This window comes from Pristiophorus japonicus, chromosome 8 (genome assembly GCF_044704955.1).
Source record: "Pristiophorus japonicus isolate sPriJap1 chromosome 8, sPriJap1.hap1, whole genome shotgun sequence".
In the NCBI taxonomy this organism is placed as follows: domain Eukaryota; kingdom Metazoa; phylum Chordata; class Chondrichthyes; family Pristiophoridae; genus Pristiophorus; species Pristiophorus japonicus.
In genome coordinates, this window is record NC_091984.1 from 32004601 (window position 1) to 32032480 (window position 27880).

General features: G+C 45.2%; 1 protein-coding gene across 2 annotated transcripts in view; it reads right to left on the minus strand.

The window, feature by feature from the left end:
* Positions 1–27880, minus strand: part of LOC139268039 (dihydropyrimidine dehydrogenase [NADP(+)]-like) — a 1057241-nt gene that overhangs the window by 23539 nt on the left and 1005822 nt on the right. For both annotated transcript variants that reach the window (XM_070886024.1, XM_070886025.1), the window contains 2 exons: positions 9393–9536; positions 5573–5713 (listed from right to left, as the gene is read on the minus strand). In XM_070886024.1, coding sequence (XP_070742125.1) covers positions 5573–5713; positions 9393–9536 — 285 coding nt within the window. The remainder of the gene's footprint in view (positions 1–5572; positions 5714–9392; positions 9537–27880) is intronic.

The window sequence follows — 27880 nt, forward strand, 5'->3', positions numbered from 1 at the left end:
AGACTGTGACCCCTGGTTCTGGACTTCCCCAACATTGGGAACATTCTTTCTGCATCTAACCTGTCTAAACCCGTCAGAATTTTAAACGTTTCTATGAGGTCCCCTCTCATTCTTCTGAACTCCAGTGAATACAAGCCCAATTGATCCAATCTTTCTTGATAGGTCAGTCCCGCCATCCCGGGAATCAGTCTGGTGAACCTTCGCTGCACTCCCTCAATAGCAAGAATGTCCTTCCTCAAGTTAGGAGACCAAAACTGTACACAATACTCCAGGTGTGGCCTCACCAAGGCCCTGTACAACTGTAGCAACACCTCCCTGCCCCTGTATTCAAATCCCCTCGCTATGAAGGCCAACATGCCATTTGCTTTCTTAACCGCCTGCTGTACCTGCATGCCAACCTTCAATGACTGATGTACCATGACACCCAGGTCTCGTTGCACCTTCCCTTTTCCTAATCTGTCACCATTCAGATAATAGTCTGTCTCTCTGTTTTTACCACCAAAGTGGATAACCTCACATTTATCCACATTATACTTCATCTGCCATGCATTTGCCCACTCACCTAACCTATCCAAGTCACTCTGCAGCCTAATAGCATCCTCCTCGCAGCTCACACTGCCACCCAACTTAGTATCATCCGCAAATTTGGAGATACTGCATTTAATCCCCTCGTCTAAATCATTAATGTACAATGTAAACAGCTGGGGCCCCAGCACAGAACCTTGCGGCACTCCACTAGTCACTGCCTGCCATTCTGAAAAGTACCCGTTTACTCCTACTCTTTGCTTCCTGTCTGACAACCAGTTCTCAATCCACGTCAGCACACTACCCCCAATCCCATGTGCTTTAACTTTGCACATTAATCTCTTGTGTGGGACCTTGTCGAAAGCCTTCTGAAAGTCCAAATATACCACATCAACTGGTTCTCCTTTGTCCACTTTACTGGAAACATCCTCAAAAAATTCCAGAAGATTTGTCAAGCATGATTTCCCTTTCACAAATCCATGCTGACTTGGACCTATCATGTCACCATTTTCCAGATGCACTGCTATGACATCCTTAATAATTGATTCCATCATTTTACCCACTACTGAGGTCAGGCTGACCGGTCTATAATTCCCTGTTTTCTCTCTCCCTCCTTTTTTAAAAAGTGGGGTTACATTGGCTACCCTCCACTCCATAGGAACTGATCCAGAGTCAATGGAATGTTGGAAAATGACTGTCAATGCATCCGCTATTTCCAAGGCCACCTCCTTAAGTACTCTAGGATGCAGGCCATCAGGCCCTGGGGATTTATCTGCCTTCAATCCCATCAATTTCCCCAACACAATTTCCCGACTAATAAAGATTTCCCTCAGTTCCTCTTCCTTACTAGACCCTCTGACCCCTTTTATATCCGGAAGGATGTTTGTATCCTCCTTAGTGAATACCGAACCAAAGTACTTGTTCAATTGATCCGCCATTTCTTTGTTCCCCGTTATGACTTCCCCTGATTCTGACTGCAGGGGACCTACGTTTGTCTTCACCAACCTTTTTCTCTTTACATACCTATAGAAACTTTTGCAATCCGCCTTAATGTTCCCTGCAAGCTTCTTCTCGTACTCCATTTTCCCTGTCCTAATCAAACCCTTTGTCCTCCTCTGCTGAGTTCTAAATTTCTCCCAGTCCCCAGGTTCGCTGCTATTTCTGGCCAATTTGTATGCCACTTCCTTGGCTTTAATACTATCCCTGATTTCCCTAGATAGCCACGGTTGAGCCACCTTCCCCTTTTTATTTTTACGCCAGACAGGAATGTACAATTGTTGTACTTCATCCATGCGGTCTCTAAATGTCTGCCATTGCCCATCCACAGTCAACCCCCTAAGTATCATTCGCCAATCTATCCTAGCCAATTCTCGCCTCATACCTTCAAAGTTACCCTTCTTTAAGTTCTGGACCATGGTCTCTGAATTTACTGTTTCATTCTCCATCCTAATGCAGAATTCCACCATATTATGGTCACTCTTCCCCAAGGGGCCTCGCACAATGAGATTGCTAATTAATCCTCTCTCATTACACAACACCCAGTCTAAGATGGCCTCCCCCCTAGTTGGTTCCTCAACATATTGGTCTAGAAAACCATCCCTTATGCACTCCAGGAAATCCTCCTCCACCGTATTGCTTCCAGTTTGGCTAGCCCAATCTATGTGCATATTAAAGTCACCCATTATAACTGCTACACCTTTATTGCATGCACCCCTAATTTCCTGTTTGATGCCCTCCCCAACATCCCTATTACTGTTTGGAGGTCTGTACACAACTCCTACTAACGTTTTTTGCCCTTTGGTGTTCTGCAGCTCTACCCATATAGATTCCACATCATCCAAGCTAATGTCTTTCCTAACTATTGCATTAATCTCCTCTTTAACCAGCAATGCTACCCCACCTCCTTTTCCTTTTATTCTATCCTTCCTGAATGTTGAATACCCCTGAATGTTGAGTTCCCAGCCCTGATCATCCTGGAGCCACGTCTCCGTAATCCCAATCACATCATATTTGTTAACATCTATTTGCACAATTAATTCATCCACCTTATTGCGGATACTCCTTGCATTAAGACACAAAGCCTTCAGGCTTGTTTTATTAACACCCTTTGTCCTTTTAGAATTTTGCTGTACAGTGGCCCTTTTTGTTCTTTGCCTTGGGTTTCTCTGCCCTACACTTTTCCTCATCTCCTTTCTGTCTTTTGCTTTTGGCTCCTTTTTGTTTCCCTCTGTCTCCCTGCATTGGTTCCCATCCCCCTGCCATATTAGTTTAAATCCTCCCCAACAGCACTAGCAAACACTCCCCCGAGGACATTGGTTCCAGTCCTGCCCAGGTGCAGACCGTCCGGTTTGTACTGGTCCCACCTCCCCCAGAACCGGTCCCAATGCCCCAGGAATTTGAATCCCTCCCTGCTGCACCACTGCTCAAGCCACGTATTCATCTGCGCTATCCTGCGATTCCTACTCTGACTATCACGTGGCACTGGTAGCAATCCCGAGATTACTACTTTTGAGGTCCTACTTTTTAATTTAGCTCCTAGCTCCTTAAATTCGTTTCGTAGGACCTCATCCCTTTTTTTGCCTATGTCGTTGGTACCAATGTGCACCACGACAACTGGCTGTTCTCCCTCCCATTTCAGAATGTCCTGCACCCGCTCCGAGACATCCTTGACCCTTGCACCAGGGAGGCAACATACCATCCTGGAGTCTCGGTTGCGGCCGCAGAAACGCCTATCTATTCCCCTCACAATTGAATCCCCTATCACTATTGCTCTCCCACTCTTTTTCTTGCCCTCCTGTGCAGCAGAGCCAGCCACGGTGCCATGAACTTGGCTGCTGCTGCCCTCCCCTGATGAGTCATTCCCCTCAACAGTACCCAAAGCGGTGTATCTGTTTTGCAGGGGGATGACCGCAGGGGACCCCTGCACTACCTTCCTTGCTCTACTCTTCCTGCTGGTCTTCCATTCCCTATCTGGCTGTGGACCCTTTCCCTGCGGTAAGACCAACTCACTACACGTGATACTCACGTCATTCTCAGCATCGTGGATGCTCCAGAGTGAATCCACCTTCAGCTCCAATTCCGTAACGCGGACCGTCAGGAGCTGGAGGCGGATACACTTCCCGCACACATAGTCGTCAGGGACACCGGAAGTGTCCCTGAGTTCCCACATGGTACAGGAGGAGCATAACACCCGACCGAGCTCTCCTGCCATGTCTTAACCCTTAGTTGCAGTACAGTACAGTGGGACCTGGGGGTACTTGTGTATGACAGGATAGTATTTGCAGATGTACTTTTATAGGATGATTTGAGTCTTAAGAATGTTTAAGAATTTAGCTTAGTGTAATGGTTTCAGGTCATCACGACCTTAAAGAAACCATGCGTAATTAAGTAGTGAAATGAATACGAAATAGGATAAGAATGGTTTCAGGTCACCACGACCTGAAGGAAACTGCGCGTAAAGAAATAGTGAAATATATATGAAATGAAAGAGTTTCGGCCGGCAGCCGGTACAGCATGTGATCAGGAAGGTCAATGGTATCTTGGCCTTTATTGCAAAGGGGGTGGAGTACAAAAGCAGGGAAGTCTTGCTACAGCTATTTAAGGTATTGGTGAGACCACACCTGGAATGCTGTGACCAGTTTTAGTTTCCATATTTACGAAAGTTTATACTTGCTTAGGAGGAAGTTCAGAGAAGGTCACTAGGTTGATTCTGGGGATGAGGGGGTTGACTTATGAGGAAAGGTTGAGGAGGTTGGGTCTCTACTCATTGGAATTCAGAAGAATGAGAGGTGATCTTATCAAAACGTATAAGATTATGAGGGGGCTTGACAAGGTGGATGCAGAAAGGATGTTTCCATTGATGGGGGAGACTAGAACTAGAGGGCATGATCTTAGATTAAGGGGTCGCCCATTTAAAACAGAGGAGAAATTTCTTCTCTCAGAGGGTAAATCTGTGGAACTCGCTGCCTCAGAGAGCTGTGGAAGCTGGGACATTGAATAAATTTAAGATAGAAATAGACAGTTTCTTAATCGATAAGGGGATAAGTGGTTATGGGGAGCGGGCGGAGAAGTGGAGCTGAGTCCATGATCAGATCAGCCATGATCTTATTGAATGGCGGAGCAGGCTCGAGGAGCCGTATGGCCTATTCCTGTTCCAATTTGTTATGTTCTTATGTTCTTATTAGGTTTAGTGAGCTTATCTAGAGTGCAACTGGGCATTTAGACCAAGAGGGTTAGATGTCTGACCTGTGCTAGGTTAGAGGTGGCAGTAAGGAGAACTATAATAGGCCTCATTGCCCCCTAGGTGCAGAGGAGAAAAAAAGCTATACATCAGAGTTCCCATTCTTGATTGTATCCAGCAATCCCTGCTGGAAGTACAGATGTGGTGAAGGCAGAGACAAGTTTGGCTGAGATGTTTGAACAGTTTGGTAACTCATTAGCAAGGCTCACAAATGTTGTCCGGTGCCCCAGCAAGGACTCAGTACCTTCAGAAGAGGAAAAAAGAGGAGGGAAGTGGGAACAAAAACTAGTGAGTAAATCAAATCACATTAACAGTGGGGAGGCGTAGAGGGCATGTGGCACCTGCGAGGCCAGAAGAATTTCTAAGGGGACTGTGATTTTCCTATTAAATTATGGGCCTGATGCAATGGTCCATGCAGGATAAATAAGGGAAGAAGTATTCTGAATCTAATTATATTATTTTTGCTCAATTTGAGTACATCATTAAATTGGTGAAAAAGTTGTTTAAAAACAGCAACTAATATCGTGGACTCAAATGGAAGTAGCATTTATCCCACTAAAGGATCTAGCTTTAACAGGTTATTATTCAAATGAGTAATTCACTTATGTTCATCCATCTGTACGTTTCCTTTTGTGAATTTATTTACTGTAGGCCATAAATTCTTCAGTTTGGCTGGTCCCAGGAAACTGTGTCCTGCTAAAGATTTGCTTATAACAGATACGCACATGGATTTCAATTTGCAGAACTAAATACCTCATAAATCAGATGCGATAATACCCATTGCGCCCATTACAAATGTTTTCTTACCTGGTATCCAGAGTCATTGCAAGTCATGTAGCATTTGCCACAGTTAATGCACATTTCTTCATCAATCAAAGCTATCACATGCTCCTTGATACTCAGCTCACCGAAGGCTCCAATATGTGCCAGAGTTCTGCCAATTATATCCTGAATAAGTACATGAAAAATATTCAATGCAATTTGGAAAGGCACAAGTATGTAGAAATGTTCAAGCAATTTACAGATTGTGATAACTGTGTGAGCTACTACAGTACTTTGGCAGAAATAATAGAAAAGCAAATTATAATTTAAAGGGAGAAAAATTGCAAAGTGCTGCAGTACAGAGGGACCTGGGGGTCTTGTGTATGAAACACAAAAAGTGAGTATGCAGGTACAGCAAATAATCAGGAAGGCCATTGGAATGTTGGCCTTTATTGCAAGGGGGCTAGAGTATAAAAACAGGGAAGTCCTGCTACAATTGTACAGGGTATTGGTGAGGCCACACCTGGAGTATTGCATACAGTTTTGGTCTCCGTATTTAAGGAAGGCTATACTTACATTGGAGAAGGTTCACTAGGTTGATTCCGGAGATGAGGGGGTTGACTTATGAAGAAAGATTGAGTAGGTTGGGCCTATACTCATTGGAGTTCAGAAGAATGAGAGGTGATCTGATTGAAACATATAAGATAATGAGGGGGCTCGACAAGGTGGATGCAGAGAGGATATTTCCACTCAGCAGAAACTAAAACTAGAGGACATAGTCTTAGAATAAGGGGCCGCCCATTTAAAACTGGGATGAGGAGAAATTTCTTCTCTCAGAGGGTTGTAAATCTATGAAATTCTCTGCCCCACAGAGTTGTGGAGGCTGGGTCATTGAATATATTTAAGGCGGAGATAGACGGATTTTTGAGAGATAAAGGTGTAGAGGGTTATGGGGAGCGGGCAGAGAAGTGGAGCTGAGTCCATGATCAGATCAGCCATGATCTTACTGAATGGCAGAGCAGGCTTGAGGGGCCAAATGGCCTACTCCTGTTCCTATTTCTTATGTTCTTATGTTCTTAGTACGGGTTAACAATCCATGAACTGAATGACCTGGATTCTAAGATTATACTCTCTGAATAATTACATATAAATAAAAAATAAGGCTTTATTTTTGTTGGTAATAAAATTCAAGTAACCAAATCTTGTTTTTTGTAACTATTATTTTATGCATCTGGCAGTTCTCTGACGGAATTATGCCATTTTTTAAACACATTGCGTCTTTTAACCAACAGCCCATTTTGGAAAGTACTTCCTTAATGCAATATAATTTTGAGTAGTCTTCCCCAAGACTATTCTCTGCTGTTATCCATGTAACATGCGCTGGCGGGAGGGCTTTGATTTTTCTGGGCCTCTCTGCCAAACCACCACCATAACATTGGAGGATGTTGCGGTGGTCAAATGGGAGAAGCCTGAGGAAATTCCTGGTGATGGCCATAAATTTGAACCACATTCACTGCTGACTACTGAGAAAGGCCACTTTAAAAAAACCTACAGCTGTATTTTATCTCCATTCTATGATGCACATTTCAGCATCATAAAAAGATACAGTCTTGAAAAGAACTGCACTATACCCATAAAGCTGTAAAATTTAGTATAAGATAGTTATGCATATCATTTTGCATTTATGTACTTTTTTCTGAGTGTGACAAGTCTTGGTCTATCTGTACAAGGTACGTGGAGCAAGGAGGAACATCCTCTGTTTACATCCCAGATATGTCTATCTGGCCTACTCTCCTCTGCCAAAGCCAAGCTTGATTCCAGCATCATTTTGGAGAGCAAATATAACTCCTGCCATTTTGTTCTCCACTATCAACTGTCTCCTTAAACCTCTCTCTCCTGCCCTCTTGAACAACAAGTAGAGGATCTTACAGACAAACTGCTGACAATCCAACATCCTTTCCTGCTAGCTGCCAATGTAAATGGTTCCATCTCCTCAGTTACTGTCTCCTACAGTTTGAACATTGCCATCATCACCCGACTCCTCAAACAACCCATTCTTCATCCCTTTGTCCTTTGAAACGTATGCCAAATTTCCTATCTCCCTTTCCTCTCAGAAGTCCTTGAATATAATGTCACCTCCCAAATATGTGCCCACCTTTCCACCAACTCTGTTTGAATCTCTTCAATCAGGTTTCTGCTTCTGCCACAGCATCAAAATGGCACTGACCAAAGTCACAAATTACATCCTCTGTGACTGAGATGCTTATCCCTTTTAGACCTCTGCAGTCTTTGACAAGGTTTGACACCATCCTCCTCCAACACCTTTCCTCTATTCTCCCTCGCTTGGTTCCAGGCTCACCTATCTGATTGTAGCCAGAGTTAGTCCACCATTGGATACTCCTCCCACCCCCACACTGCTAACTCAGGAGCCTCCAACCATCTTTTTCTTGGCTCCCTCCTCTTCCTCGCTGACATGCTGCACCCTGACAACATCATCCGCAGACATGGGAGCAGATTCTACATGTACGCTAACGATACTCAGCTCTACCTCTCCATCATCTCTCTTGACCCCTCCACTGTCTCTGTGTTGTCCAGTCTTTGATGAGATGCCATTTCCTCCAGCTCAGTGTTAGTGAGACCAAAACTATTGAATTTGGTTGCTACAATAAACTCTGTACCTTTCTTAATGATTCCATCCCCTACCTGGCTAATGTCTCAGGCTGAACCAGATTTCCCGGTATCCTACTCCATCCTGAGGCTTGTTTCTGATCCTCTTCATCACAAAGACTGCCTATATTCACCTCTGTAACACTGCTCGCAACTGTTCTTGCCTTAGCCATATATGGCTAAAACAAAATCTGTGCCTCTCTCACTTCCAGGCTTGATTATTCCGATGCACTCCTGCTGATCTGCCATTCTCCACCTTCTGTAAACCTCAGCTGATCCATAACTCTGCTGTCCTTATCCGAACCCTTATCAAGTCTTGCTCATCCATCACCCATGTCCTCGCTGACCTAAATTGGTCTCCCATCCCCCAAGACCTCAAATTTAAAATTCTCATCCTTGCATTTAAATCCTTTCAAGGTCTCGCTCCTCCCTTTCCCTGTAACCTCCTCCAACCATATAATCCCTCCTTGTGTATCAGCCATGGCTCAGTGGGTAGCACCCTCACCTCTGAGTCAGAAGATGGTGGGTTCATGTCTCACTCTGGAGACTTGAGCACCAAAATCTAGGCTGACACTCCAGTGCGGGACTGAGGGAGTGCTGCACTGTTGGAGGTGTCTTCTTTCTGATGAGTCGTTAAACTGAGGCCCCGTATGCCCTCTCAGGTGGATGTGAAAGATCCTATGACACTATTTTGAAGAAGAGCGGGGGAGTTATCCCCGGTGTCCTAGCCAATATTTATCCCTCAATCAACATCACTAAAATAGATTATCTGGTCATTATTACATTGCTGTTTTTGGGAGCTTGCTGTGCACAAATTGGCTGCTGCGTTTTCTACATTGCATCATTGACTACACTTCAAAAAGCACACCATTGACTGTAAAGTGCTTTGGGATGTTCAGTGATCGTGAAAGGTGCTATATAAATGCAAGTCTTTCATAACTCTCCGCTCTGATCCTGGCCTCTTGTGCCCCCACCATTGGCTGTCATGCCTTCTGTCACTTATACTCCACATTCTGGTACGCTCTTCCTAAACTCCTCAGCCTACTTCTCCTTTAAGACACACCTCATTGAGTACCTCATCCCTCCCAACACCTCATTCTTTGGCTTGCTGTTTAATTTTGCCGTACGCCTCTGTGAAGCATCTTGGAGTGCTTTGTGCTTTTTACCTGCAGGTTTTTGTTATTGTTGTTCTTCTTACCTGGACTCTTGGAATGGGTTTCTTGACTGTGTATGGTCCTTCATCATGTTCCTGGACCACTTGATTCAACGCCTTGTGCTTCAGTTTATGCTCTGCTATAATCTTCTTACGCTGTTCCAGGTAAGGACCGAAACTGGGCAAATGCTGAAAAACAGCCAATTAAAAAGAAAATTGATGAAATTAGTTTGCTTTTACCATAAATTATACATTTACCCTGGTCCTGACAATTGCCATGTATTTCTAATGTTTAATATTAAACATTAGCAGATACTTAGAAATTCAAAATGCTGCCTTCTGCTTCACTAATCTACTCAGTGAGAGTTTCAACATTGCACTTTGTTCACTTTAATGTTATTAAAACTGGGAAATTAACTGAAACAGCCGGTCTTTCACTTTTGCCAATTACTCCACCAGGAGCGAAATGGATTAAAACAAATTTGAAAATGATGTGGTAGATTTTCACTGGGGAAAATGAAAATGACCTGGCAAGATTTAGTTGCTCAATGGTGGAACAGCTACACTCTTATGCCGAGTATCTGTTCAATATGGGCTTGGCAAAAGATGCTCATTAAAGTTTTAAGCTGCCGCTGGTGGAAGAGGGCCTCCACGGGGTGTAGGCATAACATGAGGACATGAGCTGGATTTTCTGCCTGTTAGCGCCCCAGAGGGGCGGCAATGGCGGTGGTAAGCTCTTCCTGGTGGGCCGTCAACTTCCAGTGCACTGCCGGGACCTTCGGTGCTGGTTTCATTAGAACATAAGAAAATAAGAACATAAGAAATAGGAACAGGAGTAGGCCATACGGCCCCTCGAGCCTGCTCCACCATTCAATAAGATCATGGCGGATCTGATAATGGACTCAGCTCCATTTCCCCCCCACTCCCCATAACCCCTTATCCCCTTATCATTTAAGAAACTGTCTATTTCTGTCTTAAATGTATTCAATGTCCCAGCTTCCACAGCTCTCAGGCAGTGAATTCCACAGATTTACAACCCTCTGAGAGAAGAAATTTCTCCTCATCTCTGTTTAAATGGACGGCCCCTTATTCTAAGATCAAGCCCTCTAGTTCTAGTCTCCCCCATCAGTGGAAACATCCTCTCTGCATCCACCTTGTCAAGCCCCCTCATAATCTTATACATTTTGATAAGATCACCTCTCATTCTTCTGAATTCCAATGAGTAGAGGCCCAACCTACTCAACCTTTCCTCATAAGTCAACCCCTTCAACCCCAGAATCAACCTAGTGAACCTTCTCTGAACTGCCTCCAAAGCAAGTATATCCTTTTGTAACTAGGGTATTAAAAGAGATGGCGGAAGTTATTGCAGATGCATTCGTTATAATCTACCAAAATTCTCTGGACTCTGGGGAGGTACCATCGGATTGGAAAGCAGCTAATGTAACGCCTCTGTTTAAAAAAGGGGGCAGACAAAAGGCAGGTAACTATAGGCTGGTTAGTTTAACATCTGTAGTGGGGAAAATGCTTGAAGCTATCATTAAGGAAGAAATAGCGGGATATCTAGATAGAAATAGTGCAATCAAGCAGACGCAACATGGATTCATGAAGGGGAAATCATGTTTAACTAATTTACTGGAATTCTTTGAGGATATAACGAGCATGGTGGATAGAGGTGTACCGATGGATGTGGTGTATTTAGATTTCCAAAAGGCATTCGATAAGGTGCCACACAAAAGGTTACTGCAGAAGATAAAGGTACGCGGAGTCAGAAGAAATGTATTAGCATGGGTCGAGAATTAGCTGGCTAACAGAAACCATAGAGTCAGGATAAATTGGTCCTTTTCAGGTTGGAAATCGGTGGTTAGTGGTGTGCCACAGGGATCGGTGCTGGGACCACAACTGTTTACAGTATACATAGATGACCTGGAAGAGGGGACAGAGTGTAGTGTAACAAAATTTGCAGATGACACAAAGATGAGTGTGAAAGCGGGTTGTGTAGAGGACACAGAGAGGCTGCAAAGAGATTTAGGTAGGTTAAGCGAATGGGCTAAGGTTTGGCAGATGGAATACAATGTCGAAAAATGTGAGGTCATCCACATTGGAAAAAAAAACAGTAAAAGGGAATATTATTTGAATGGGGAGAAATTACAACATGCTGCGGTGCAGAGGGACCTGGGGGTCCTTGTGCATGAATCCCAAAAAGTTAGTTTGCAGGTGCAGCAGGTAATCAAGAAGGCGAATGGAATGTTAGCCTTCATTGCGAGAGGGATGGAGTACAAAAGCAGGGAGGTCCTTGCTGAAACTGTACAGGGTATTGGTGAGGCTGCACCTGGAGTACTGTGTGCAGTTTTGGTCACCTTACTTAAGGAAGGATATTCTAGCTTTGGAGGGGGTACAGAGACGATTCACTAGGCTGATTCCAGAGATGAGGGGGTTACCTTATGATGATAGATTGAGTAGACTGGGTCTTTACTCTTTGGAGTTCAGAAGGATGAGGGGTGATCTTATAGAAACATTTAAAATAATGAAAGGGATAGACAAGATAGAGGCAGAGAGGTTGTTTCCACTGGTCGGGGAGACTAGAACTAGGGGGCACAGCCTCAAAATACGGGGGAGCCAATTTAAAACCGAGTTGAGAAGAAATTTCTTCTCCCAGAGGGTTGTGAATCTGTGGAATTCCCTGCCCAGGGAAGTAGTTGAAGCTAGCTCATTGAGTGTATTCAAATCACAGATAGATAGATTTTTAACCAATAAGGGAATTAAGGGTTATGGGGAGCAGGCGGGTAAGTGGAGCTGAGTCCACAGCCAGATCAGCCATGATCTTGTTGAGTGGCGGAGCAGGCTCGAGGGGCTAGATGGACTGCTCCTGTTCCTAATTCTTATGTTCTTATGTAAATATGGAAACCAAAACTGCATGCAGTATTCCAGGTGTGGCCTCACCAAGACCTTATATAGCTGTAGCAAGACTTCCCTGCTTTTATACTCCATCCCCTTTGTAATAAAGGCCAAGATACCATTGGCCTGCCTGATCACTTGCTGTATCTGCATACTATCCTTTTGTGTTTCATGCACAAGTACCCCCAGGTTCCACTGTACTGCAGCACTTTGCAATCTTTCTCCATTTAAATAATAACTTGATTTTTTCTGCCAAAGTGCATGACCTCACACTTTCCAACATTATACTCCATCTGCCAAATTTTTGCCCACTCACTTAGCCTGTCTATGTCCTTTTGCTGATTTTTTGTGTCCTCCTCACACATTGCTTTTCCTGCCATCTTTGTATCATCACCAACTTGCCTACGTTACACTCAGTCCCTTCTTCCACGTCATGAATATAGATTGTAAATAGTTGGGGTCCCAGCACTTAATCCTGCGGCACCCCACTAGTTACTGGTTACCAACCAGAGAATGAACCATTTATCTCGACTCTCTGTTCTCTGTTAGTTAGCCAATCCTCTATCCATGCTAATATATTACCCTCAACCCTGTGAACTTTTATCTTGTGCAGTAACCTTTTATGTGGCACCTTGTCAAATGCCTTCTGGAAATACACCACATTCACTGGATCCCCTTTATCCACCCTGTTCATTACATCCTCGAAGAACTCCAGCAAATTTGTTAAACATGATTTCCCCTTCATCAATCCATGCTGACTCTGCCTGACCAAATTTTGCTTTTCCAAATGTCCTGCTACTGCTCCTTTATTAATGGACTCCAACATTTTCCCAACCACAGATGTTAGGCTAACTGGTCTATAATTTATTGCTTTTTGTCTGCCTCCCTTTTTAAATAGGGGCATTACATTTGCAGTTTTCCAATCTGCTGGGACCTCCCCAGAATCCAGGCAATTTTGGTAAATTACAACCAATGCATCCACAATCCCTGCCGTTACTTCTCTTAAGACCCTGGGATGCAAGCCATCAGGTTCAGGGGATTTCTCTGCCATTAGACCCATTATCTTACTGAGTACCACCTCCTTAGTGATTGTGTTTGTGTTGAGCTCCTCCCCCGCTGAAACCGCTTGGCTAGCCACTGTTCGAATACTGTCCGTAAAGGCTGATACAAAATATTTGTTCAGAATTTCTGCCATCTCCATGTTCCCCATTACTAGCTCCCCGGTCTCGTCCTCTAAGGGACCAACATTTACTTTAGCCACTCTTTTCCTTTATATATACCTATAGAAGCTCTTGCTATCTGTTTTTATATTTAGTGCAACTTTCATAGTCTATCTCCCCTTTCAAAATCATATTTTAGTCGTTCTTTGCTGGCTTTTAAAAGCTTCCCAGTCTTAGGTCCTCCCACTAGTTTTGGCCACTTTGTATGCCCTTGTTTTTAATTGGATACCATCCTTAATTTCCTTAGTTAGCCACGGATGGTTATCTTTTCTCTTACAACCTTTCCTCTTTACTGGAATATATTTTTCTTGAGAGTTGTTTCCTTAAATGTACACCACTGTTCAACAACAGTTCTACACTTTAATCTATTTTCCCAGTCCACTTTACCCAACTCTGCCTTCATACCTCCATAGTCTCCTTTATTGAAGCTTAGTGCGCTGGTTAGAGATCCAACTTTCTCACCCTCCATCTGGATTTGAAGTTCAATCATGCTATGATCACTCATTCCGAGGGGATCCTTTACTGGGAGATTGTTTATTAATCCTGTCTCATTATACAGGACCAGATCTAAGATAGCCTGGCCCCCTGGTTGGTTCCGTTACATACTGCTCAAGGAACCTGTCCTTTATGCACTCTATGAACTCCTCAGTGGGTGAGTGTGGTGGTGGTGGTGGACCTACCACTGCGGTACCTTGCAGTGCAGAGAGCAGCTAGTAGCTGGTAGAGAAGCTTGTCGTCCAGCCGGCCCAGCCCAACGATGCACTCCGGGTCCCTTCGGCCAGGCGGCCCAGCCTGATGACGCACTCCAGATCCCTTCAGCCAAACAGTCTGATACAGCCTCGCACTCCAGATCCCTTCAGCCAAACAGTCTGATACAGTCTCGCACTCCAGGTCCCTTCGGCCAGAGGGCCTGACCCAATGATGCACTTCAGGTCCCTTCAGCCAGCCGGCCCAGCCCAACGACGCACTCCAGGTCCCTTCAGCCAGCCGGTCTGACACAGCCTCGCACTCCAGATCCCTTCAGCCAAACAGTCTGATACAGTCTCGCACTCCAGGTCCCTTCGGCCAGCCGGTCTGACACAGCCTTGCACTCCAAATCCCTTCAGCCAAACAGTCTGATACAGTCTCGCACTCCAGGTCCGTTTGGCTAGTCGGCCCAGCCAAACGACGCACTCCAGGTCCCTTCGGCCAGAGGGCCAGACCCAACGATGCACTCCGGGTCCCTTCAGCCAGAGGGCCTGACCCAACGATGCACTCCGGGTCCCTTCAGCCAGCCGGCCCAGCCCAACGATGCACTTTGGGTCCCTTCAGCCAGCCAGCCCGGCCCAACAACGCACTCTGGGTCCCTTCAGCCAGCCTATCTGACCCAGCCCCATACTCCAGGTCCCTTCAGCCAGAGGGCCCAGCCCAGCTTTGCACTTCTGGTCTCTTCAGCCAGCCAGCCAGCCAGCCCGGCCCAACGACGGGCTGTACCTGCCCTAGGTCGTTAACGGTGAACAATGACTGGGGCTGTAGACTATTGACTTACATTTTAGACTATGAGACTTTTAATCAACTTTTAATTAACTTTTAATCAACTTGAGAAACTTTTTAAATAATCTGAGAAAATGTTTAAACTTTTAAACAACTTGGAGAATTTTTCTTTTGAAACCTCCAGAGAAACTTTTAAATAACTTTGGAAAATTTGAAAGAAACTTTTAAAGCATCCCTTGGAACTCAAGCTGACAAGTGACCTTCCTAATGCCTGCCCCCAACCAAGCCTCGGGCCACCTACCATCAAGGGCGCTGCTCGGCGCCGAGCTTGCGGCCAACAACTCGCCTTAGGCAATTAGGCTCATACAGCAGTGCCAGGTCTCTAGTCGTCTTGGACCCCCTTGCCACTGGAGCAAGACCTAGCTCTGTCAAGCCCGTGTGGTTGCTGGTGTGCAGCGGTCACCCCACATTAAAAGAACTCATGCACAGGTATTTTCCACTTCATTAACATGAAGTTCGGGACCTGGAATGTCAGGACCCTCATGGACAATTCCAACAGCGACAGGCCAGAATGCCACACCGCCATAGTCGCCCGGGAACTTAGACGCTTTGACATCGGCATCGCTGCCCTAAGCGAGACCCGGCGGGCAGGGGAATGCCAGCTCAAGGAACAAGGTGGAGGCTACACCTTTTTCTAGAAAGAGAAACCAGAGGAAGAACGCCGCCTTCATGGAGTCGGCTTTGCCATCAAAAATGAGCTGGTCGACTGCCTCAAAGACTCCCCCTGCGGGGTTAACGAACACCCGCAAATTAATGCAATAGTAAGGAAGGACATTAGCTTGGATGATGTGGAATCGGTATGGGTGGAGCTACGGAATACCAAAGGGCAGAAAACGCTAGTGGGAGTTGTGTACAGACGACCAAACAGTAGTAGTGAGGTTGGGGACAGCATCAAAAAAGAAATTAGGGATATGTGCAATAAAGGTACAGCGTTATCATGGGCGACTTTAATCTACATATGGATTGGGCTAACCAAACTGGTAGCAATGCGGTGGAGGAGGATTTCCTGGAGTGTATTAGGGATGGTTTTCTAGACCAATATGTCGAGGAACCAACTGGAGGGCTGGCCATCCGAGACTGGGTGATATGTAATGAAAAAGATCTAATTAGCAATCTTGTTGTGTGAGGCCCCTTGGGGAAGAATGACCATAATATGATAGAATTCTTTATTAAAATGGAGAGTGACACAGTTAATTCAGAGACTAGGGTCCTGAACTTAAGGAAAGGTAACTTCGATGGTATGAGACGTGAATTGGCTAGAATAGACTGGTGAGTGATACTTAAAGGGTTGACGGTGGATAGGCAATGGCAAACATTGAAAGATCACATGAATGAACTTCAACAATTGTACATCCCTGTCTGGAGTAAAAATAAAACGGGGAAGGTGGCTCAACCGTGGCTAACATGGGAAATTAAGGATAGTGTTAAAGCTAAGGAAGAGGCATATAAATTGGCCAGAAAAAGCAGCAAATCTGAGGACTGGGAGAATTTAGTTATACAGCAGAGGAGGACAAAGGGTTTAATTAGGAGGGGGACAATTGAGTATGAGAGGAAGCTTGCTGACAACATAAAAACTGACTGCAAAAGCTTCTATAGATATGTGAAAAGAAAAAGATTAGTGAAAACAAACGAAGGTCCCTTGCAGTCAGATTCAGGTGAATTTATAATGGGAACAAAGAAATAGCGGACCAGGTAAACAAATACTTTGGTTCTGTCTTCACGAAGGAAAACACGCATAACCTTCTGGAAATACTCGGGGACTAAGGGTCCAGTGGGAAGGTGGAACTGAAGGAAATCCTTATTAGGCAGGAAATTGGGTTAGGGAAATTGATGGGATTGAAGGCCGATAAATCCCCGGGGCCTGATAGTCTGCATCCCAGAGTACTTAAGGAAGTAGCCCTAGAAATAATGGGTGCATTGGTGATCATTTTCCAACAGTCTATCGACTCTGGATCGGTTCCTATGGACTGGAGGGTAGCTAATGTAACACCACTTTTTAAGAAAGGAGGGAGAGAGAAAGCGGATAATTATAGACCAGTTAGCCTGGCATCAGTAATGGGGAAAATGTTGGAATCAATTATTAAAGATGAAATAGCAGCACATTTGAAAAGCAGTGACGGGATCGGTCCAAGTCAACATGGATTTATGAACAGGAAATCATGCTTGACAAATCTTCTAGAATTTTTTGAGGATGTAACTGGTAGAGTGGACAAGGAAGAACCAGTGGATGTGGTGTATTTGGACTTTCAAAAGGCTTTTGACAAGGTCCCACACAAGAGATTGCTGTGCAAAATTAAAGCACATGGTATTGGGGGTAATGTATTGACGTGGTCGACAGACAGGAAGCAGAGAGTCGGGTTAAACGGGTCCTTTTCAGAATAGCAGGCAGTGATTAGTGGGGTGCCGCAGGGCTCAGTGCTGGGACCCCAGCTATTTACAATATACATTAATGATTTGGATGAGGGAATTGAGTGTAATATATCCAAGTTTGCAGATGACACTAAGCTGGGTGGCAGTGTGAGCTGTGAGGGGGACGCTAAGAAGCTGCAGGGTGACTTGGACAGGTTAGGTGAGTGGGAAGACGCATGGCAGATGCAGTAAAATGTGGATAAATGCGAGGTTATCAACTTTGGGGGCAAAAACACGAAGGCAGAATATTATCTGAATGGCGGCAGATTAGGAAAGGGGGAGGTGCAACGAGACCTGGGTGTCATGGTTCATCAGTCATTGAAAGTTGGCATGCAGGTACAGCAGGCGGTGAAGAAGGCAAGTGGTATGTTGGCCTTCATAGCTAGGGGATTTGTATTGGAGCAGGGAGGTCTTACTGCAGTTATACAGGGCCTTGGTGAGGCCTCACCTGGAGTATTGTGTTCAGTTTTGGTCTCCTAATCTGAGGAAGGATGTTCTTGCTATTGAGGGAGTGCAGCAAAGGTTCACCAGACTGATTCCCGGAATGGCAGGACTGAGATATGAGGAGAGACTGGATCGACTGGGCCTGTATTCACCGGAGTTTAAAAGGATGAGAGGGGATCTCAAAGAAACATATAAAATTCTGACGGGACTGGATAGGTTAGATGCAGGAAGAATGTTCCCGATGTTGGGGAAGTCCAGAACCAGGAGAGAAAGCAGGAAAGGGGTGCTGAGGTGAATGATCAGCCATGATCTTATTGAATGGTGGTGCATGCTCGAAGGGCCAAATGGCCTACTCCTGCACCTATTTTCTATGTTTCTAAACTCTCTTTACTTTTGCTTTCTATTACCAACTTTACTCCCCTCCCCACCGAATCTATTTTCAGGTTCCCATCCCCCTGCCAAGCTAGTTTAACCCCTCCCCAACAGCACTAGCAACCCCCCCCCCCCCCCGCCCCCCCGCGAGGTTATTGGTCCCGGCTCTGTTGAGATGCAACCTGTCCGGCTTATACAGGTCCCACCTCCCCCAGAAGCGGTCCCAGTGCCTCATGAAACTAAAGCCCTCTCGCCTGCACCATCTCTCCAGCCATGTATTCATCTGCTCTATCTTCCTATTTCACTAGCTCATGGCACTGGGACTAATCCAGAGATTACTACCTTTGAGGTCCGACTTTTTAATCCCTCTCATATCTCCTTAAACTCTGCCTGCAGTACCTCATCCCTCTTCCTACCTATGTCATTGGTAGCGATGTGGACCACGACCTCTGGCTGTTTACCCCCTCCCCCCAGAATGCCCTGCAGCCGCTCAGTGACATCCTTGATCCTGGCACCAGGAAGGCAACATACCATCCTGGAGTCACGTGTGCGGCTGCAGAAACGCCTGTCTGCTCCCCTGACTAGCGAATCCCCTACCACTATAGCTCTTCCATTCTTTTTCCTCCCGCTCTGTGCAGCTGAGCCACCCGTGGTGCCATGGACATGGCTCTGGCTGCACTCCCCAGAGCCACCAGCGCCCCCACCGGTACTCAGAACAGAGTACCGGTTGGAGAGCGAGATGGACTCAGGGGACTCCTGCACTACCTGCCTAGTCCTCCTCTTCTGTCGACAGGGCGCAGAGCATAACCGCCAGGAAGAGGTGAGCCGGTGTGCAACGCCCCTGATTGTGACACCGGCTTGATTTTTGGCTGCCGTCCGATCTGTAGCGCTCCGTAGAGTGCCCTGCTGGGACTGCCTGTGAAAGCAGGCAGTCTGAACTGTAGCGGCTACAGTGAGGCATGTAATGTCGACCTCAGGTAAGTGTGATTGATTTATTTTTTGCGATTCACGTTGTGGTGGCGTGAGTTATTTATTGGGAATGCACTTGGTGGTTTTAATTCAGGTTTTGTCCCCGCCTCTCCCCCCACCCCCCCAGGCCTCTCTTAGAGCGCTTCGAGGCCGGCTATTTAGCTCGGGATTTTCGGTTGCTTAGCCGGCCTGGTGCCCTAAGAGAGGTGTGTACTTCTCCCTTAGCACTCCGCCGCACACTCAGGGCCCAGCTGCTGAATTTTGCTGACTGAGGTGCAAACTGTTCTCAGGCTCAAACTTTACCGCCCCGTCACCAGTCCCACCCCGAAATGAGCAGAACTGAAAATCCAGCCCTAAGCATCCACCGCATCGCCTACCATATAGCTTTGAAATAATTTACTGTGTTGTGCTCCCCAGCACTGTGATCAATTGGCTCAGGTGCTTTAAACAGATTAGTGGTAAACTGTTGAAAATTTAAGGTGTATAATTTCATTCTCCTTCATTTGAAAACAAAAGTAGAAACGCTAAAAATTTGGATTAGATAGATTCCTCGTTCCCAGTGGGAAGCCACATTAGCATCGTTACTGACAAAATGTGATAGGGACAGGAACTTAAGAATTGGGAGCAGGAGTAGACCATACGGCTCCTCGAACCTGCTCCGCCATTCAATAAGATCAGGGCTGACCATAGACCTCAACTCCACTTTCCCGCCCGATCCCCATATCCCATGATTCCCGATGAGTCCAAAAATCTATCTCAGCCTTGAATATACTCAATGACTCAGCATCCACAGCCCTCTGGGGTAAAGAATTCGAAAGATTCACAACCCTCCGAGTGAAGAAATTCTTCCTCATCGCAGTCTTAAATGGCTGACCTCTTATTCTCAGACTATGCCTCCTAGTTCTAGACTGTCCAGCCAGGAGAAACAACCTCTCAGCATCTACCCTGTCAATCCCCTTCAGCATCTTATATGTTTCAATAAGATCTCATTGTTCTATACTCCAGCGAGTATAGGCCCAATTTACTCAATCTCTCCTCATAGGACAATCCTCTCAACCCAGGGATCAATCTAAAAGAGAAAGACTTGGAATTATATAATGCCGTTCATGACCACTGGATGTTACAGCCAATGTAGTACTTTTTGGAGTGTAGTCACTGTTTTAATATGGGAAATACCCCAGCCAATTTGCACACAAGCAAGTCCCACAAACAGCAATGCAATATTGACCAGATAATCTGTTTTATTGTCATGTTGATTGAGGGATAAATATTGCACAGGACACTGGGGATAACTCTCATGTTTTTGTTTGAAATACTGCCATGGGATCTTTTACCTGAGAAGGCAGACAGAGCCTCAATTTAATGGCTCATCAGAAAGAAGGCACCGCCAACACTGCAGCACTCCCTCAGAGTGTCAGCCTATATTTTTGTGCCCATGTCTCCAGAGTGGGACTTGAACCCACAATCTTCTGACTCAGAGGCAAGAGTACTACCCACTGAGCCACAGCTGACATAATCTAGTGAACCTTTGTTGCACCGCCTCTAAGGCATGTATGTCCTTTCTCAGATAAGGAGAACAAAACTGTGCACAGTAATCCAGATGTGGTCTCACCAAAGCCCTGTACAATTGTAGCAAGACTTCCCTACTCTTGTACTCCAACCCCTTTGCAATAAAGGCCAACATGCCATTTGCCTTCCTAATTGCTTGCTGTACCTGCATACTAGCTTTCTGGGTTTCCTGTATGAGGACACCGAAATCTCTCTGAACATCAACACTTAATAGCTTCACACCATTTTTAAAAGATTATATTTTTTTATTCTTCCTACCAAAGTGAATAACCTCACATTTCCCTTCATTATACTCCATCTGCCAACTTATTACCCACTCATTTCATCTTTCTAAATTCCTTTGCAGGCTCTTTGTGTCCTCCTCACAGCTTACTTTCCCATCTAGCTTTGTATCATCAGCAAACTTGGATACATTGAACTCGGTTCCTTCATCTAAGTCATTAATATAGATTGTAAATAGCTGAGGCCAAAGCACTGATTCTTGCGGCATCCCACTAGTTATAGACTGCCAGCAGGAAAATGACCGGTTTATCCCTACTCTCTTCTTTCTGTCTGTTAACCAATCCTCTATCCATGCTAATATATGGCAACCTTTTATGTGGCGCCTTACAGAATGCATTTTGGAAATCCCAATATATTACATCCACTGGTTCCCCTTTATTTACCCTGCTAGTTAGATCTTCAAAAAATTCTAGCACATTTATTCAATTTCCCTTTCATAAAACCATGTTAACTCTGCCTAACCACATTATGAATTTCTAAGTGCCCTGATAACATTTCCTGAATAATGGATTTCCGCATTTTCCCAACAACTGGTGTCAAGCTAACTGGTCTATCGTTCGCTGTTTTCTCTCTCCCTCCTTTCTTGAATAGCAGGGTTACATTTGCTACCTTCCAAGCCATTGGGGCTGTACAGAAATGGTAGCATGGTAGTTAAGTTTCGGGACTAGTAATCCAGAGACTTTGACTAATAATCTGGAAACGGAGCTCAAATACGACCCCGGCATCTGTGGAATTACATTTTTTTTTAAATCTGGAATAAAAAGCGAGTGTCAGTAATGACTGTTGTAAAAACCGATCTGGTTCACTAATGTCCTTTATGGAAGGAATTCTGCCGCCCTTATCTGGTCTGGCCTATATGTGACTCCAGACCCACAGCAATGTGGTTGACTCTTAACTGCCCTCTGAAATGGCCCAGCAAGCCACTCAGTTGTAACAAACCGCTACAGAAAACAATAATAAGAATAAAACTGGATAGACCACATGGCATCGATCTCGGCACCGCCTTCGGACAAGACAACGGCACACTCAGCCTAGAAGACTCTGCAAAGCTCTCCTCACTAACATCTGGGGATTTGTGCCAAAATTGTGAGAGCTGTCCCACAGATTATTCAAGCAACAGCCTGACATAGTCATACTCACAGAATGATATCTTTCAGCCAACGTCCCAGACTCCTCCATTACCAGCCCTGGGTATGTCCTGTCCCACCAGCAGAACAGACCCACTAGAGGTCATCAACATTGACTCTAGACCCTATGAAGTCTCATGGCTTCAGGTCAAGCATGGACAAGGAAACTCCTGCTGATTACTATCTACTGCCTTCTCTCAGCTGATGAATCTGTACTCCTCCATGTTGAACATCAGTTGGAAGAAGCACCGAGAGTAGCAAGGGCACAGAATGTACTCTGGGAGGTGGACTTCAATGTCGAACACCCAAGAGTGGCTCGGTAGCACCACTACTGACCGAGCTGGCTGAGTCCTGAAGGATATAGCTGCCAGACTGGCCCTGAAACAGGTAGTGAGGGAACCAACACGAGGGAAAAAACCTACTTAACCTCGTCCTCACCAATCTGCCTGTCACAGATGCATCTATCCATGAGAGCTTTGGTAGCAATGATCACCGCACAACCATGGTGGAGACGAAGTCCCAATGTTAACACTGAAGGCACCCTCCAACGCGCTAAATGGGATAGATTCAGAACAGATCTCATAGCTCTAAACTAGGCATTCATGAGGCACTTTGAGCCAGCAGTAGCAGAATTGTATTCGACCACAATCTGTAACCTCATTGACTGACATATCTCCCACCCTACAAATACCATCAAGTCAGGGACCAACCCTGGTTCAATGAGGAATGCAGAATAGCATGCCAGGAGCAGCACCAGGCATACCTAAAAATGAGGTACCAACCTGGGGAAGCTGCAACACAGGGTTACATGAATGCTAAACAGCGGAAGCAGCATGCTATAGACAAGGCTAAGCAATCCCACAATCAATGGATCAGATCAAAGCTCTGCAGTCCTGCCACATCTAGTCATAAATGGTGGTGGACCATTAAACAACTAATGGGAGGAGCAGGCTCCATGAATATCCCCATCTTCAGCCAGTAATGCCGAGTGGATGATTCATCTTGGTCTCCTCCTGAGGTCCCCACCATCACAGAAGTCAGTCTTCAGCCAATTCGTTTCACTCCATGTGATATCACAAAGTGGCTGAGCACACTGGATACAGAAAAGGCTGTCGTGCTGAAGACTTGTGCTCCAGAATTGGCTGCGATTCTAGCCAAGCTGTTCCAGTAGAGCTAGAACACTGGCAGCTACCTGACAATGTGGAAAACTGCCCAAGTATGTCCTGTCCACAAAAAGCAGGAAAGATCCAATCCGGCGAATTACCATACCACCAGTCTACTCTCAATCATTAGCAGAGTGATGGAAGGTGGTGTTGACAGTGCTATCAAGCATCACTTACTCACCAATAACCTGCTCACTAAAGCTCAGTTTGGGTTCCACCAGAACCACTCGGCTCCAGACCTCATTACAGCATTGGTCCAAACATGGACAAAAGAGCTGAATGCCAGAGATGAGGTGAGAGTGACTTCCCTTGACATCAAGGCAGCATTTGACCAGGGTATTTGACAATTCGGAAGGACAAACAGAAAGGAAAAGGAGGTGGGGTAGCATTGTTAATAAAGGATGGGATCAATGTGGTAATGAGAAACAATATTGGCTCAGAGGATCAAGATGTCGAATCAGTTTGGGTGATAAGGAATAATAAAGGGAAAAAGTCACTGGTGGGCGAAGTCTATAGGCCCCCTAACAGTAGCTACACTGTTGGATGGAGTATAAATCAAGAAATAATGGAGGCTTGTAATAAAGGAACGGCAATAATCATAGGTGATTTTAACCTTCAAATTGATCAGACAAAGCAAATTGGCCAGGGTAGCCTTGAGGAGGAATCCATAGAGTGTATCCAGGATAGTTTCCTTGAACAGTACGTTGCGGAACCAACCAGGGAGCAGGCTATCTTAGATCTGGTACTGTGTAATGAGGCAGGATTAATAAGTGATCTCATAGTAAAAGATTCTCCAGGAATAAGTGACCATAATATGGTTGAATTTTAAATTCAGTTGGAGGGTGAGAAAGTTGGTTCCCAAACCAGGATCCTAAGCTTAAATAAAGGAGACTACAAAGTTATGAGGGCAGAGTTGGCTAAAGTAGTCTGGGAAAATAGACTAAAGAATGGGATGGTTGATGAGCAGTGGCAGACATTTAAGGAGATATTTCATAACTCACACCAAAAATATATCCCAATGAGAAATAAAGACTGTAAATGAAGGGATAACCATCCGTGGCTAAATAAGAAAATAAGAGAGGGTATCAAATTGAAAACAAATGCATACAATGTGGCCAAGACTAGTGGAAGGCTAGAGGATTGGGAAATTTTTAAAAGCCAGCAGAGAATGACTAAAAAAATGATTGAGAGAGGGAAGATAGATTATGAAAGTTAACTAGCATGAAATATAAAAAGAGATAGCAAGAGTTTCTACAGGTACATAAAAAGGAAAAGAGTGGCTAAAGTAAATGTTGGTCCCCTGGAAGGTGAGATTGGGGAATTAATAATGGAGAACAGGGAAATGGCAGAGACGTTGAACAAATATTTTGTATTGGTCTTCACGGTAGAAGACACTAAAAGCATGCCAATCGTGGATAATGAAGGGCAAAAGGTAGGGAGGAACTTAATACAATCACTATCACTAATGAAGTAATACTAGGTAAAATAATGGGACTAAAGGCGGACAAATCCCCTGGACCAGATGCCTTACATCCTAAGGTCTTAAGAGAAGTGGCTGCAGAAATAGTGGATGCATTGGTTGTAATTTACCAAATTCCTTGGATTCTGGGGCGGTCCCAGCAGATTGGAAAACCGCAAATATAACACCTCTATTTAAAAAAGGAGGCAGACGAAAAGCAGAAAACTATAGACCTGTTAGCCTACATCTGTCGTTGGAAAATGCTGGAGTCCATTATTAAGGAAGCAGTAGCGGGACTTTTGGAAAAGCAAAATTCGGCCAGGCAGAGTCAGCATGGTTTTATGAAAGGGAAATTATGTTTGACAACTTTGCTGGAGTTCTTTGAGGATGTAACGAGCAGGGTGGGTAAGGGGGAACCAGTGGATGTGGTGTATTTGGATTTCCAGAAGGCATTCAATAAGGTGCCACATAAGAGGTTACTGCACACGATAAAAGCTCACGGGGTTGGGGGTAATATATTAACATGGATAGAGGATTGGCTAACTAACAGAGAACAGAGAGTCTGGTTAAATGGGTCATTTTCCAGTTGGCAAACAGTGACTAGTGGGGTGCCACAGGGATCGGTGCTGGAGCCTCAATATTTAAAATCTATATTAGTGACTTGGATGATGGGACCGAGTGTAGTATAGCTAAGTTTGCTGATGATACATAGATGGGTGGGAAAGCAAATTGTGAGGAGGACACATAAAATCTGAAAGGGATATAGACAGGTTAAGCGAGTGGGCAAAAAATTGGCAGATGCAGTATAAGGTGGGAAAATGTGAGGTTATCCACTTTGGCAGAAATAATAGAAAAGCAAATTATAATTTAAATGGAGAAAAATTGCAAAGTGCTGCAGTACAGAGAGACCTGGGAGTCCTTGTGCATGAAACACAAAAAGTTAGTATACAGATACAGCAAGTAATCAGGAAGGCAAATGGAATGTTGGCCTTTATTGCAAGGGGCTAGATTATAAAAGCAGAGAAGTCCTGCTACAACTGTACAGGGTATTGGTGAGGTCACACCTAAAGTACTGCGCACAGTTTTGCTCTCCGTATTTAAGGAAGGATATACTTGCATTGGAAGCTGTTCAGAGAAGGTTCACTAGGTTGATTCCGGAGATGAGGGGGTTGATTTATGAAGATAGGTTGAGTAGGTTGGGCCTATACTTTTTAGAGTTCAGAAGAATGAGAGGTGATCTTATTGAAACTTATAAGATAATGAGGGGGCTCAACAAGGTGGATGCAGAGAGGATATTTCTACTCATAGAGGAAATTAAAACTAGGGGACATTGTCTTAGAATAAGGAGCCGCCCATTTAAAACTGAGATGAGGAGAAATTTCTTCTCTCAGAGGGTTGCAAATCTATGGAATTCTCTGCCCCAGAGAGTTGTGGAGGCTGGGACATTGAATATATTTAAGGCGGAGTTAGACAGATTTTTGAGCAATAAGGGGTTAAAGGTTTATGAGGAGCGGGCGGGGAAGTGGAGCTGAGATCATGATCAGATCGGCCATGATCTTATTGAATGGCGGAGCAGGCTCGATGGGCCAAATGGCCTACTCCTGCTCCTATTTCTTAGGTTTTTATGTTCTTATTACCGTGTGTGGCATCAAGGAGCCCGAGTAAAATTGAAGACAGTGGCAATCAGGAGGAAAACTCGCGACTGGCTAGAGTCATACCTAGCACAAAGACATTTAGAAAGACATGGATTAACGAAAGACAGCCAGCACAGATTTGTTAAGGGAAGGTCATGTCTGAATAATACAAAAGCAAAATACTGCGGATGTTGGAATCTGGAATAAAAACAGAAAATGCTGGAAATCTCAGCAGGTCAGGCAGCATCTGTGGAGAGAAAGCAGAGTTAACGTTTCGGGTCAATGACCCTTTGTCAGAACTAGAGAATGATCGGAAAGTTCAGATTTTTAACCGGCACTGAGAGGGGGAGGGGAAAAAAACCCAAAAGGGAAGGTCTGTGATGGAGTGGAAGACAGGAGAGATTAGAGAGACAAAGGGGATGATGGCCCAAATTCAAATGATAATGCCAGGAGTTAGAAAAACATAAGTCAAGATAGGGTGTGAATGGTGGGATAATGACCAGCTGCCATTAGAGACAAGGAAAAAAAAAGAAACAGGCTCGGTGGGGGGATGGGGGGGGGGGGGGAGGGGTGCGGAGGGGTGAAAGGGAGCCAAAGATGGGAAGAAATTATGCTCTGAAATTGTTGAACTCGATGTTGAGTTCAGAAGGCTGTAACATGCCTGAACGAAAGTTGAGGTGCTGTTCCTCGAGCTTGCGTTGAGCTTCGTTGGAACAGTGTAGGAGACCGAGGACAGAGAGGTCAGAGTGGGAATGGAGTGGAGAATTAAAGTGACAAGCGACTGGAAGCTCAGGGTCGCACTTGCGGACTGAACGGAGGTGTTCTGCAAAGCGGTCATGCAATCTATGCTTGGTCTCCCCAATGTAGAGGAGACCACATCATGAGCAGAGAATACAGTATACTAAATTGAAGGAAGTACAAGTAAATTGCTGTTTCACCTGGAAGGAGTATTTGGGGCCCTGGATAGTGGGAAGGGAGGAGGTAAAAGGGCAGGTGTTGCATCTCCTGCGCTTGCACGGGAAGGTGCCGTGGGAAAGGGAGGGGCTGCTAGGGGTGACTGCGGAATGGACCAGAGGGAGCGGTCTTTTCGGAATGCTGAGAGGGGAGGGGAGGGGAAGATGCGATTTGTGGTGGGATCACGCTGGAGGTGGCGAAAATGGTGGAGGATGATCTGTTGAACGTGGAGGCTGGTGGGGTGAAAGGTGAGGACAAGGGGAATCCTGTCATGGTTCTGAGATGGCGGGGAAGGGGCGAGAGTAGGGGTCCGGGAAATAGAACAGATACGGTCGAGGGCCATTTTAACCACGGCGGAGGGGCATTCTCTGTTGAGGAAAAAGGCAGACTTACGAGGATTTTCAGCAGGGCTCAATACTAGGTCCCTTGCTTTTTGTGATATACATCAATGATCTAGACTTGAATATAGGGGGTATGATTAAGAAGTTTGCAGATGATACTAA